Consider the following 12406-nt stretch of genomic DNA (forward strand, 5'->3'; position numbering starts at 1 on the left):
ATCGAGATGATGTACCGAGTTTTAGATGGTACAGCAGCGCTGGACAACAAAACTGGAATAATGGGGTTAAAAAAAACCTCAAGGTTTTCCTTTCTCGAGTCATGCTCAGATAATCTTTCTTCAATTATTTCCGTATAAGGGGCTTACCAGTTGCAGCTGACGACCTACCAACCAGGTTTCGGTGGTGCCAAGTTCGTCCCGGGAGGAGTGCTGAACTCTGTTAGTGGTGATTCATCTTAAAGAAACAGCATGAACACTCCTTGGTTGAACTCGCATTACAGTGGCGCCAACCATTAAACGTACGCCAACTTGCTTTTCGGAGCATTCTCGTCGTTCTCGCAGAGTTGGTCGACTATTATGTTCTCTAGGAAGCAATGCGCCAAGAAGACTTCAGCCCTGATCGACGGAGGACAAGTGGGAGAACAGTGTTCTCAGAACACTGTCTCTAGCGAGTGTTGGGCGAACATGCCATCAATCCCCAACGCTTCACCCATTTCTCACCGTTGGTGGCCAGTTTCATCAAGTGAGCACCCAACCATCTCTTAATTGATCCCTAAAACAGCATTTATTTTGTTCAAATAGGGTTGTCGGCGAGGAAGTGCCCAACAAGCAGAAGTTTTTGGGGACGACCTTCTCATTTGGACGAGGGAGGTAGTTTCAGTCGTGTTTCAGGCGATTTACTGGTTGCCAGTCAGTGCCGTCACAGCTGATGTCCGATGTCAATGGTGTTAATTTTTAAAGCCTGGAATTATAACGTACGAAGTCTCTTTCGTGATTTAGAATAAAATTTATTTTAATTAAATATTCCGTATTCAATATCATTTTTGTTAACGGTCTAATAAAGATTTCGAGTAATTGAGGGCGATAGTGAGTGATTAACTTCGTTAAACGTATTCTGAATGTATCAATTCAAATATTTAACTACGGAGCATACCCCTAATATAAAGCATTTCGCGAAAAAACCTCATTGGGTGCTTTCGTACTCATTTTAGTAGAGTCCTAGCTACAAGCTTTCACACCGATTACGGACAGTGATTAGCCCCTTCCTAACATGGTGACTGTGAAGTAAAATTCAATTTCCACTGCTAACAAATACGAACAGAGGGTTTTTAGTAGTGACCGCTCACTTTATTAGTTTAAAGAATTATCTAAATAAACCGTTGAAGAACACTAATTTGTTTGTGGTGGTTTTAGATCTAGATGAATCGTGTGCCGTGTTAGTTATATAAGGAGCGCGACAAATGACACCGTAGATAATATTTCATTAGCAATTCAAGACATAATCGAAACTTTTTCTATTTTTAAGAATTGGTTTTTGTACCGAGGGCGCTAGCAACATTAATTTTGATAATTAAAATCGTTCGTAATGACAAAATGTTTTTATTTTATTTGAAACCGTGTCAATAAAATTAAAATGGCTTTGTCTTCAAACTCATTTTACTTCTAAAAGGACATTAATGAACTTTTGACACTTGTTATTAAAGTTTCTCGCCTCACGGATAAAAAACAATTGATAGTTTAATGAAAACAATTTGGTTCGAGGAAGAATATTGTTGGTCAGATTTAAGGCTGTGTACGGTTTTTTGGGTAGTTTTTTCGGAGCCCATATCTCTGAAATGAAGCACTTTAGGACCCATGTTTAATAGACATTTATTACTCATAGAGACCCATAGAATGCATATAGAACGTTTCGGTACTCTTAACCGTAACACCCTGTATATGCACCTCTTAATGGCTTAACAGCGCCAAGAAGGAATTCCTGAAAGAAAACCTTCGCTTTTTATCCAGTCTGTATTCACGATATAGAATTCAACGGACTACATGTTGGAAAGATTCATAGATGTATTCGTTTTATTCACAGAGTTTCTTAAAGCTAAAGATATGTGCTGTTCGCAAATTATGTTACGCAAATCTCAACTTGTCGACATAACACCTCTTCTTCGTAACGAAAAGTAACAATAGGAAAACCCCGAAATAACAAATCCTCAAACACCCTTCTATTATTGTAACACCATAAAACTTAAACTTATAAATATCTTTCAAAATTATTGGTAGAGAAGTAAAATGATAATTCAGGATCAGGTGCCAAATATTTAAATAATGTATAAATATTTAGTTACGATTTTACAAACCCCTCGTCCCCTTATTTCCTTACGCAATTTATGAACGGCCCCTTACTCATTCTATAACTTTACATAAATGCTTCAGTTTCAGAGTTAGTGTTGCTTGAAAATTATCACAATTATTAAATAATTATTTTGGGAACTGCCCAACACATTCTCTAAAAAACCATTCAACTTTTAGAACTAATCTATATACTCTACTGCCCACAGCCTCCAATAAAAACAGTTCAACTCTTACAACTACTCTAAATGCTCAACTACCCAAAGCTATTTGAAAATAAACTGCTATAAAAACCAATTCAACTCTTTGAACTACCCCAACTGCATTGACGCTAGATTTTCGTATTTCATTCTTATTTTTTTAATATCAATAGCATCGTTGCAAAGTATAGCCTTACAGAAACTAGGATTACATAAAACGTTTATTATCCTAACTTAAGCGTTGTAAGGTGGTTTCTTTTCGCTTGTTCCAGGATTTCGGAGTAGGGTAATAATACTATGACGTAATTTTACTCCGATTCTGTGGTGGTTAATAGTTTGAGTCGGAGTAAAATACGTTATTACAAAATGGCTGCCTGTGGCCTTTTAGCAGATACATTCCGGCTCGACAGACTGAGCAATGACCTTCAAAGCGTTGAATACCTAAACCAGTTAGAAGATCAGCATTATTTTATCCTACATGAGATACAAACGAGGGGTACACCGAGTTCGTGCATTTAGCACTGTCAAAAGTACCGCAGTGTACACCGAGTTCGCAGAGTGTCTTACCCCTCGGATACAAAATAACGAGGTATCACCAATAAGTTTAAGTTTGTAAAATATGACCAAAGTGGGAGCATATGAATCCACATGACAAACAATTTGATGATAACAAAGACAGTGTGATTGAAATAAAAATAATCAACACCACTTTATTTACGTAATAAGAGTTTTAATGAAGAATTAAAAACACGAATAGTTTCGCACTCTGTACTTAATATACATGAGTCATTAAAAATATTAAAAAAGCGAAAATCTAACCAATGTCTCAATAGAAATAACGGCCCGGGCTACTTAATAGCTGATATTTGGTTTAAAAAAGTATTTACCACTTGACACGTGTATTTTTTTAATCACTGTTCTCTTTGTTTTTTACATGTTCTGATATATTTTTATGTCTAGTCTTTACATAACGATAAAGTTTACTTATTAATTTGTACGTATACACCCAAACCAGACCTGATGATGCCTGTGTACAGAGTGCGAAACTAGTCGTGTTTTTAATTCTTCATTAAAACTCTTATTACGTAAATAAAGTGGTGTTGATTATTTTTATTTCAATTGTCCTATACGTAAGTAACCGTCCTTTACTACTAAACACAGTGTGGTTTGAAGTAATGCGCTTTACCCCAAAATATTATTTCCCCAGTGTGTAAGAGATACGAAAATGAGGAAAGGCAGAACGATATCTATACCTACATGTAGAAGGAATGAACCAAATACATTGCTTAGAGTCCAGTTTAAATCGTTTTCCATTTTCGTAAGCAAAGTTGCCTAGAAGGGATCTTCAAAGACCTTTGACGGAGCTTCCAAAGTGGGCCTCCACATTCCCTTCGGCCTCCTCTGAGAATACGACCAACAGACCAAAGTATTGTAGCGTTTATGTAACTTTGATGTTTCGGATTGACAAATAAGTCCGAAACTCCATTACTGGTCACTGCTGATTGAGGTCCGGTTGAGTTCCAGGATTTGTCTCACCCAAAGGCAACGACCGAGGGTAGGTCACCCTGAAATTTAATTTATCTGGAAAACACAGAGCCGTAGCTAGGGCCTGGCAAGGGGGGCACTTGCCCAGGGCGCATATTGATGAGGAAATCTAAATCGTCTTTGAAAAAAACAGGTTGGCTGTAATTTGCTAGAGATTTCTTAAAGATTTGAACGCAAAAAAAATATAAAAAAGGGATGGGCAATTAGTTTAGGTGGCGAATCAAATCTAGAATCTTACACAATTAAACAGCCTACAAAAAAATACTTTTAATCTCAAGTAGGCCTCGCGATTATTAAAATATACTTATAGATTAAACTAAATCCAAAAAAGAAACATGTCTTAGCCCACTGCGGCTCTGTGAAAATAAAAAGAAGGAAAATGTATCTACCCGCCGGTACACAGGCTCGAAACTGGGACCTTGCTCACCGCTACACGATCGATCCACGAAAGACTTGGATGAAATCTAATAATAAGAAGTGAAATACGCGTAATGGTTCGCTAAGGTGATCATATTAAAAGGCCTTCCCGACAAGGAATCGAACCTCGATCTCATGTATGCCAGGCGGATATACCTACCACTATACCACCAGAAATAATATAGCAAGAGGAGTAGCAGATAAAGCATAATTAAGTGACCCGGGTTTAAGGATTCTAGTTCCGGTGAGACCCATGAGCGCATGATTCACGTCGACTGCTCAGTAGTCTGCTTAAGCAGGCGTATTTAACAAGACGTCGTTAGGACTTTCCGATGGTTTAAATAATCTAGAAATTAAGTTAATAATATATTTTAGTTCAACAAGGTGAATCAGTATAAAAATAAATATATTTTCTTCAATTATAGTACTATGATATCTTCGTGTCTGAAACTATCCTTTAGCCATTGAATCATTCTTTGCGGAAGTTATAGAACACTTTGAAATCCTAAATCCCCCCCCCCCCAAATGTTTTCAAAGGCCCCCTAAAAAGTAGACCGAAGCTCCTCCAACTCATCAATAGGCGACGCTCTCTTCAAAAGCTCGCAAAAGAATGTTTAGACTACTAAGATAAATAATACTTTTGTATCGTTCTACCTGCACGCTAAAAAATGCTAGTACAATTCACGGTTCATATGCACAATCAGAAAGTTGAAGAACAACGAAATAGCTTTTCTAGATTCGCGGGTTATCTATCACATGCGCGTAGTCGATAACCCTTGCCGCTTTCCACTTTCTCCAATTACCGGCAAGTACTTAACAGTTTCGTTAAGTTTCATATTAATTAATTTACCGATTTGAATTCAAGGTAAGAATACAACTAAACACTTTACATTTCTTGTAAGTATAATAACCTCACTATCGGCGTTAACGTGGATTACGACTAGGCCTACATGTACCTAAGTCCTAATTTAGTGGCTGACCTGAAACCAAGGAGGATAGCAGGAAGAGCCAACTCCGCCTTGGGAATGTGTAAGGTAATTTTTGAATAGGGAACGTGCTGCCCTCTGGTTACCCTGCTGAAAATAAAAATAAAATTATTTTGGGGGCGGGGAGTCGGGGCAGCGGTAGTAGTTTTTCCTAAAATTGGAAACCTTACGGTCGTAAAATTTGCATCTTTTTAAATTACGCCAATACACAATGGGGTAAACCAAAATCGGTAATTTATTCTTTTAGCGCTCCAAACAGAAGTTAGTAACGGAGTTGGGCAAAACTCGGAGTGAATTTTGGCGAGTCGTTTTCCCTTACACTTTTCTCACTCCATTCCCAAATAAAAAAACTCCACTTGTGAGAGTGGAGTTTTCACTTTTTCGACAATCGCCGAGTGAGATCGCGGGAAAAGAGTGAAGGTGGTCAAGGTCAGCTCTTTCACTCTTATCGATTTTCAACACTATTAAAAGAAGGCTGGAAATTAGAATTTAAATTTAAATTAATGACATTACTGGAGTGCGTGGTGCCATCTATTAACGGGAAGGGAGGCTAAAATACACTTTTTGGAACGAATTCAAATTTCCCCACTTAAATTTCAGGTTTTCCGCAAAGAATATGAGTTAAAATAGTGACCTTGACTAATCTCACTCTTTGAGGAAAAGTGCACACAGCGAGTGTCGAAAAGCGAATGTGGGAAAGAGTGAACATTTTTATTTAGTTCCACTCTGACTCTTGAGGGAGAGTGAATCTCTCAAAATCACTAGCGATTTAGCCCTAGAGGTGGGCACAAATTGTGAGTGAATTCTAAAATGAACGCTCAGACCTTTTTAATTTGAGTGATCAAGTAAGCTAGTGCTCAATACTGGCGATGCTATTTTCTCTCTCTTAAACTGAACCAGCTCAGGCCGAGCGCCATGAAGTTCTCTCAGTCACTGATCGTTCACGGTGCGTTCAGCGAAATCGGCTGATCGACACGCTAGCCTGCTCAATTTGAAGCGCCACGTCCTCCAGCGGCGGGATAATTCGTTCACTAGAAAGCGCTGACTGAGCGAACTAATCGGCGATCACCCTGAGCTGAAGTGCCGACTTGTTTCAAGAGGATTTTCAAAAATGAACGCTCACAATGTTTGCCCACCTCTGTTTTGCCCATGTCTGGTTAGTAATAATTTAATATTCATATTTACCTAAGACTCGGTTCATTGATATTTTTTTTTTTCAAAGAAGAAAGGGCTGATTTGAGTCTGAGAAGACCGCGAGCCCGGCGAAGACACCATCTGATTAATCAGGGTGAGATAACAGCCACGCCAACAGGGGGGGATACGTGGGGACAGGGGTGGGGACACCCGTGGCGGAAGTATTCCGACCACCAGTTGGGGGATTGGTGGTCGTCCTCACACGGCCATCCACAAACTCTGCCTCCTGGACGCTTGGGATTACAGGAGTGAGCCACTACTCCCGGCTCGGTTCATTGATATATTTTGCTTATACATAGATTTACAGAATTAGAAAACGTTTTTTCACCTGCATTAACCTGATCTTTTTACATGTAAAAAAGGATATTAAAGTCATTTTTAACTTCGATAAAGGGGTTCCTAAGGGGAGTCCATGTTTAGAGAATCAACCTTTCAATTCATTTTCAATTCACCGCTTATTTATCTCAAAGATAATTTAAACTCGTACCCTAGATTCGAAATCACTCTCTCGCGCGTTGCCGATAGCGTTTACCCACTTCCCGCCGGAACTCAGAAAAAAGGCTCTCCATGGTTTGCGCCTTACCGCAACCGATGGAGCCCGATTTTTCTGAGGTCACGTGCCGGGAAAGGGTAAACGCTTCGCAACAAAACCGTCAATGGGAAAGCTCTCAGTAATCGAATCTAGGATACGAGTTTAAATTATCTTTGTTTCTCGTAAGTCTTTCTATACAGCCATTTTAGCAGACGACAAAATAATAGTTTTTAGCGTGTTAACCAGGGGCCACTAGTGTCAGCAAGTCTTTCCCGCGTATGATCGTATCGTCTGGAGAATCGTCTGCATCGAGCGCGTGGAGGTCAGTGTTGCCAATGTGTTGGATAAATCCCACATTGTGGGATTTTTGGCGATTTTTTGGGCTGTGTGGGCTAAAGGGATTCTTAAGCGAAAATTGTTGAGCGAATTCCTGAAAAATGACTATCCCGTCGCTCAGTGCGTTGAGAAGTTCCAATGTTAAAAAACTACCGCTTCTCTCGGCGCGATCTCACTCAGCCCGCCGTCAGCGCTTTCTAGTTCAACGAATTATCCCGCCGCTGGAGGACGTGGCGCTTCAAATTGAGCAGGCTAGCGTGTCGATCAGCTGATTTCACTCAATGCACCCTGAACGATCAGTGACTGAGAGAATTTCACGGCGCTTGGCCTGAGCTGGTTCGGTTTAAGAGAGAGAAAATAGCATCGCCAGTATTGAGCACTAGCTTACTTGATCACTCAAATTAAAAAGGTCTGAGCGTTCATTTCAGAATTCGCTCACAATTTTTGCCCACCTCTGTTTTCAAACAGAAAAAAAAAGAGATCTGCTATAGTGAGTTGCAGGCTAAGAAAGACAAAATATATAGTACAGTCGGCGCAAGGATACCTCAGACCATTTCCGGCCAGTCGACCGCGCGTAATTTAAATTTGACCACTTTACAGTCAATTTCAAATTTCGTGAGTTTCATCTTTTTTTCGCGACATCTAGGAACCAAAATCGGAATCTATTTTTTAATTTCATGTTGTCATGAGTTTAATTACTGAATGCAGCTAAAGAAGGTTCGATAATTGAAGCTCCAAATATTTTAAATAGGTTACTATAAAAAGCATGATAAAGGTTTATTGTTAACAAGTAAAGAGAAAAATATAATTTTAAACGTCTATAGCTCATTAAGACCACGTTACCCCCAAGAAAGCGTGGTAACTATTTTAAAAGAAACTGCCGATTTAACTGGTAAGACGTAGAAATAAATTTACAAAAATAAATATTTATACATACTATTTTATATTTAAGAATGATAGGAATGCCTTATCTTTTAAATTTGCTCGCCACCACAATTATGAAATTAAAAAATAAAGATTCCAATTTCGGTCTCTAGATGGCGCTAAAAGACGACAAAAAGAGCAAAACTCGAATTTGACCGTAAAATGGCCAAATTCAAATTTCGCGCGGTGGAATGACCGGAAACGATCTGAGGCATCCTTGCGCCGATTGTACTATATATTTTGTCTTTCTTAGCCTGCAACTCACTATAGAGGAAACTAATACCTTGCCAAAAAATGACACCTTTTTCAAAAAGTTGATTTCATTTTAACTGATAACAGTGATAAGCCAAATTTTTCATGCCAAAAAGATGATATAAATCATACAACTCAACTTACTGATATCGGAGACGCACACAAATGCTTTAGATAAAGTTACTAGAATACCGAAAGCGATAGCCGGACCATACTCTATTCATTATAATGACCTTGATATTGAATTTTGGTTAGAAAAAGGTCCGTCAGACAGTGTTGCCGAAACTGGTACATTTGTACTTTTTCGGTAGGATTTGAAATAACCAAGTAAAAAAGTAAATTTTTAAAATTTTAAGAAGTATTTTAGTACGTTTTCCTCGAGTTCTTTCAAAACCGTAGAATTATGAGAAAAACGACCTTTAAGAAGCTCCTGACTAGGTTAGATTTACAGTAATATACAAAATTAGACTTTCAGACTCAGATGTTAAAAGTTACCAAAATTTGATTGTACCACATTTCAATTTAAAATTGAAACATTTCTGAGAAAAAATAAAGTTAAGCGCCATCTATTATAACGTGTTGGCTTTAAAAATATACAGAAATAGGTGGCGCCCTGTTTTATTATAGCAAAAGTACAAAAAGTACGTTTCCGTATTATATAAAAGTACATTCTGAAAATACCTAGTGGCAACACTACTGCCGTCAGAATGCAATTTTTACGGTACGGAGGTATATAAATCCATTAAACCATGCCGTCATAATGCCAAAATTCGAAAATCCCAAGGTTCTGCACCAAAAGTCTCTTTCAATCCATCAAAGTTAATGGAGAAAAATATGAAAGAGAATGGCTAGTTTATTCTCCCGCTACTGGGTGTGTGTTCTGTTTCGTGTGTTAAATGTTTTCATCTTCGGTGACTGCATTCACTAAAGGGTTTAGTGACTTGTGAAACCCAAAACTGATTCAAGGACATGAAAACTCAGAAGATCATAGAAAGGCGTTACTAACGTATGTAACAAGAAAGAGTGGCTCAACTAGAAATCGTTTTTGGTGGATCAAATATACGGAGAAGCGTACTAGAACGTGTAGTGTCCGTCATATACCAAATTTCGTATAATTTGTTTTTGTTTGAATAATGTCAATTAATAGTTTTCCTTTAGTTCGTGGGGCCTCAAATAAATCTCAAGCTTAAGGCCTCAACGGACGTAAATCGGGCACTGCTTAGCTGAAAAATATTATTATTAGTAGGGATGCAACGGTTCCACTTTTTTGGACTATCTCGGTTCCGGACCCGGTTCCGGTTCCTAAATTTTTGCTTTTTCGGTTCCGGTTCTTAAAATTTTAATTTAACGGCTCTGGTTTCGGAACTCAAAATTTAGAACCGATCGGTTCCGGTTCCTAAACGGTTCCTATACGGTTCCAGTGCGTTTAGTATTAATTAAAGTTTAATACTCAAAAGGTGGGGTGGCGGAGTGGTTAGCACTTTCGCCTCGCAGCAAGAGGAGCCGGGTTCGATCCCAGCTAGTGGCCTAGTGGCACTGGGTGAAAATCCGGAACCACTCCTTCTGCGTAGAGTTTGTAAGTTCTCTCCCCACTGTTTAAAGGGGTTTTCCACCGAGATCTTCGGTTTCCCCTTCCCATAAAAACTTGCTGAGGTTAACGGTAATAGTTAGTGTGGGGAGCTGTTGGCTCGCGTGGCATGAAGGGCTTGCCACCACCCTCCTACGTATTGTAACCCGGCCACCTGTTACTTGATCACGCACAAGCAACATTGCTTATGTGGTCGAAGGTGGTGCCTTGGGTATTAGCTCTAACAAAAAAAATAAAAATTTCTAATGAAGTTAGAGAAATAAAATCCACCACATTTATTTATTTTTTTAAAGCTCAGTATTAATTTATCCGCGAAACTGTTTTAAACAATGAAAAACTCGATTCCGTTTTCGGTTATCACTTTTTTACAAATATCGGTTCCGGTTCCGGATACGGTTATCAAATTTTTATATTATCGGTTCCGGTTCCTTGAATTTACTCGGTTCTCCTCCCTAATTATTAGTACACCTTAATTTATTTTTTAAATAACCTCCTCTGTCATTTTCAATCCTTCTATTGTTTCCTTACTGAGAAGCATTGTTGGCCCGTTCCGAAGGCAAAAATTATACGGGTCGGTAAAATACCTTTTCTAAATTATCCGAGATATTCTATGGAATCCTCTTCGAACCACTAAAATTTCAATTTGGTAAAATAATTATAGGATTTTTGGAAAGCTTCTTGGGTATTTTGAAAACGGCTATTACCTTCAATCTTACAAATTAATTGTAGTAACTAATTAATTAATGAATTATCAAATATTAACTGTGGTAACTAATTAATGAATTATTAAAAATAACTGTGGTAACTAATTAATTAATGAATTATTAAAAAATAATTGTGGTAACTAATTAATTATTAATCATTACAAATTAACTGGGGTAACTTATAAATTATTACCACGGTCCTAAGGCTCCGATTTCAAAAGTTTTTTTTAAAGCCATGAAGTAGCAGCTTTTTTTGAAAAAAATAACGATAATTCATAATTAACCATGGTTCAAAGTTTTAACATTTATAGAATACGGCAAACGTAGTTAAAAATGGATTTTATTCAAAATTTCGAATAATAGTTACAGGCTTTATAAGCTAACACCATTGACATCGGACATCAACTGTGAGGTTGTTGACTGGCAACCAGCGAATCGCCTGGAACACGACTCCAAAGACTTCCCTTGTCCGAAAGAGAAAGCGGTCACCAACGACTTTAGCTTGTCTGGAACGTCCTCACCGACTGTCCTATTGGGACAAAACAAAATTTTGTTAGTTATGGAATTAGAGAATTGTTAGGGTTGCATGCTCACTGGACGAAATCAGTGACCATCGTTGAGAAACGGGCGAAGCGTTGGGGACTGGCCGCGGATTCGCACAACACTTGCAAGAGACATTGTTCTCCCAATTGTCCTCCGACTCGGGTGATGGCCTTGGCAGCGGCATCGATCAGGGCCGGAGTCTTCTCGGCGCCTTGCTTCCTGGAGGACACGCTGAACGACCAACACTGCGAGAAAGTCGAGAATGCTCCGAACAGCGAATTGGCGTACGAGTAATGGTAGGCGCCGCTATTCTGAGAGTTCAACCAAGGAGTGTTCATGCCGTTTCCGTAAGACGAACCGCCACTCGCCGGGTTAAACCCGCCTCCATGTACGAACCCAGCACCACCGAAACCAGGTTGCTACGGCATAATAAGTAATTTGTAAGCACCTTATTCGAAAATAATTGAAGAAAGATTATCTTAGCATTACTTGAGGAAAGAACCCTTGACCAGGATGCAGAGGCTGATGGAACCCGTTATTCCAGTTTTGTTGTCCAGCACCGTTCGACCATCTGGAATTTGGTTCATCGTTTCCTTCTTGACTGTGAGCGACTTGAATGACAACCAGAAGGACCACAGACATAAATTCAAATTGAGCCATTATTAAAATTATAATTTCTATATTTATTACTAGAGAACTAGCGCAATTGAACTAAGCCCTTTAGTTTTAGTTACTCCTTTTATACTAATATGTTTCTACGTCCTCTGACCTTTATACCTTAAAAATATGTATCGTTTTTATTTACATTTACTTTTTAAATGTATTGAGTTTTTTTTACTTTTATTTAAAAATACGATTTTTACTTCTATGTGAACCATAACAATCGTAGGAGTTGGAAATTGAATAAGTGGTGGTTTCGTTGAAAGTATTGTCAATTATGATATGCACATGTAATATCGTGTTGTGGTGGGAGGAGTGTGGGTGTTTTCCAGTGACTGTATCGGTAAGTAATGATTCTACATTCAATGGGTTCAGTATAAATAATACAAATTACGAACTCG

General features: G+C 38.5%; 3 protein-coding genes across 8 annotated transcripts in view; 1 reads left to right on the plus strand and 2 right to left on the minus strand.

Moving 5' to 3' along the window:
* LOC149959506 (uncharacterized) overlaps positions 1-12406 on the plus strand; it is a 140759-nt gene that overhangs the window by 121429 nt on the left and 6924 nt on the right. The window lies entirely within an intron of this gene.
* LOC149959509 (uncharacterized) overlaps positions 1-12406 on the minus strand; it is a 337839-nt gene that overhangs the window by 91106 nt on the left and 234327 nt on the right. The window lies entirely within an intron of this gene.
* On the minus strand, positions 11130-12048 carry LOC149959516 (uncharacterized). The gene is made up of 3 exons (XM_090165168.1): positions 11835-12048; positions 11397-11764; positions 11130-11331 (listed from the first exon to the last, which is right to left on the minus strand). Exons 1-3 carry the CDS (start codon positions 12003-12005, stop codon positions 11175-11177), a joined length of 696 nt encoding a protein of 231 aa, XP_090021294.1. The 5' UTR covers positions 12006-12048; the 3' UTR covers positions 11130-11174.

The sequence above is a fragment of the Leiobunum rupestre genome, chromosome 2 (genome assembly GCF_980474605.1).
Source record: "Leiobunum rupestre chromosome 2, qqLeiRupe1.1.hap1, whole genome shotgun sequence".
Lineage (NCBI taxonomy): Eukaryota > Metazoa > Arthropoda > Arachnida > Opiliones > Sclerosomatidae > Leiobunum > Leiobunum rupestre.

Coding starts and splice junctions, on each gene's coding strand:
- LOC149959516 (XM_090165168.1), bottom strand. CDS start 12,005: ATGGCTCAATTTGAATTTATGTCTGTGGTCCTTCTGGTTGTCATTCAA. Junction 11,765..11,834: donor GTCAAGGGTTCTTTCCTCAA/GTAATGCTAAGA, acceptor ATTATGCCGTAG/CAACCTGGTTTCGGTGGTGC. Junction 11,332..11,396: donor ATGGTCACTGATTTCGTCCA/GTGAGCATGCAA, acceptor TTGTCCCAATAG/GACAGTCGGTGAGGACGTTC.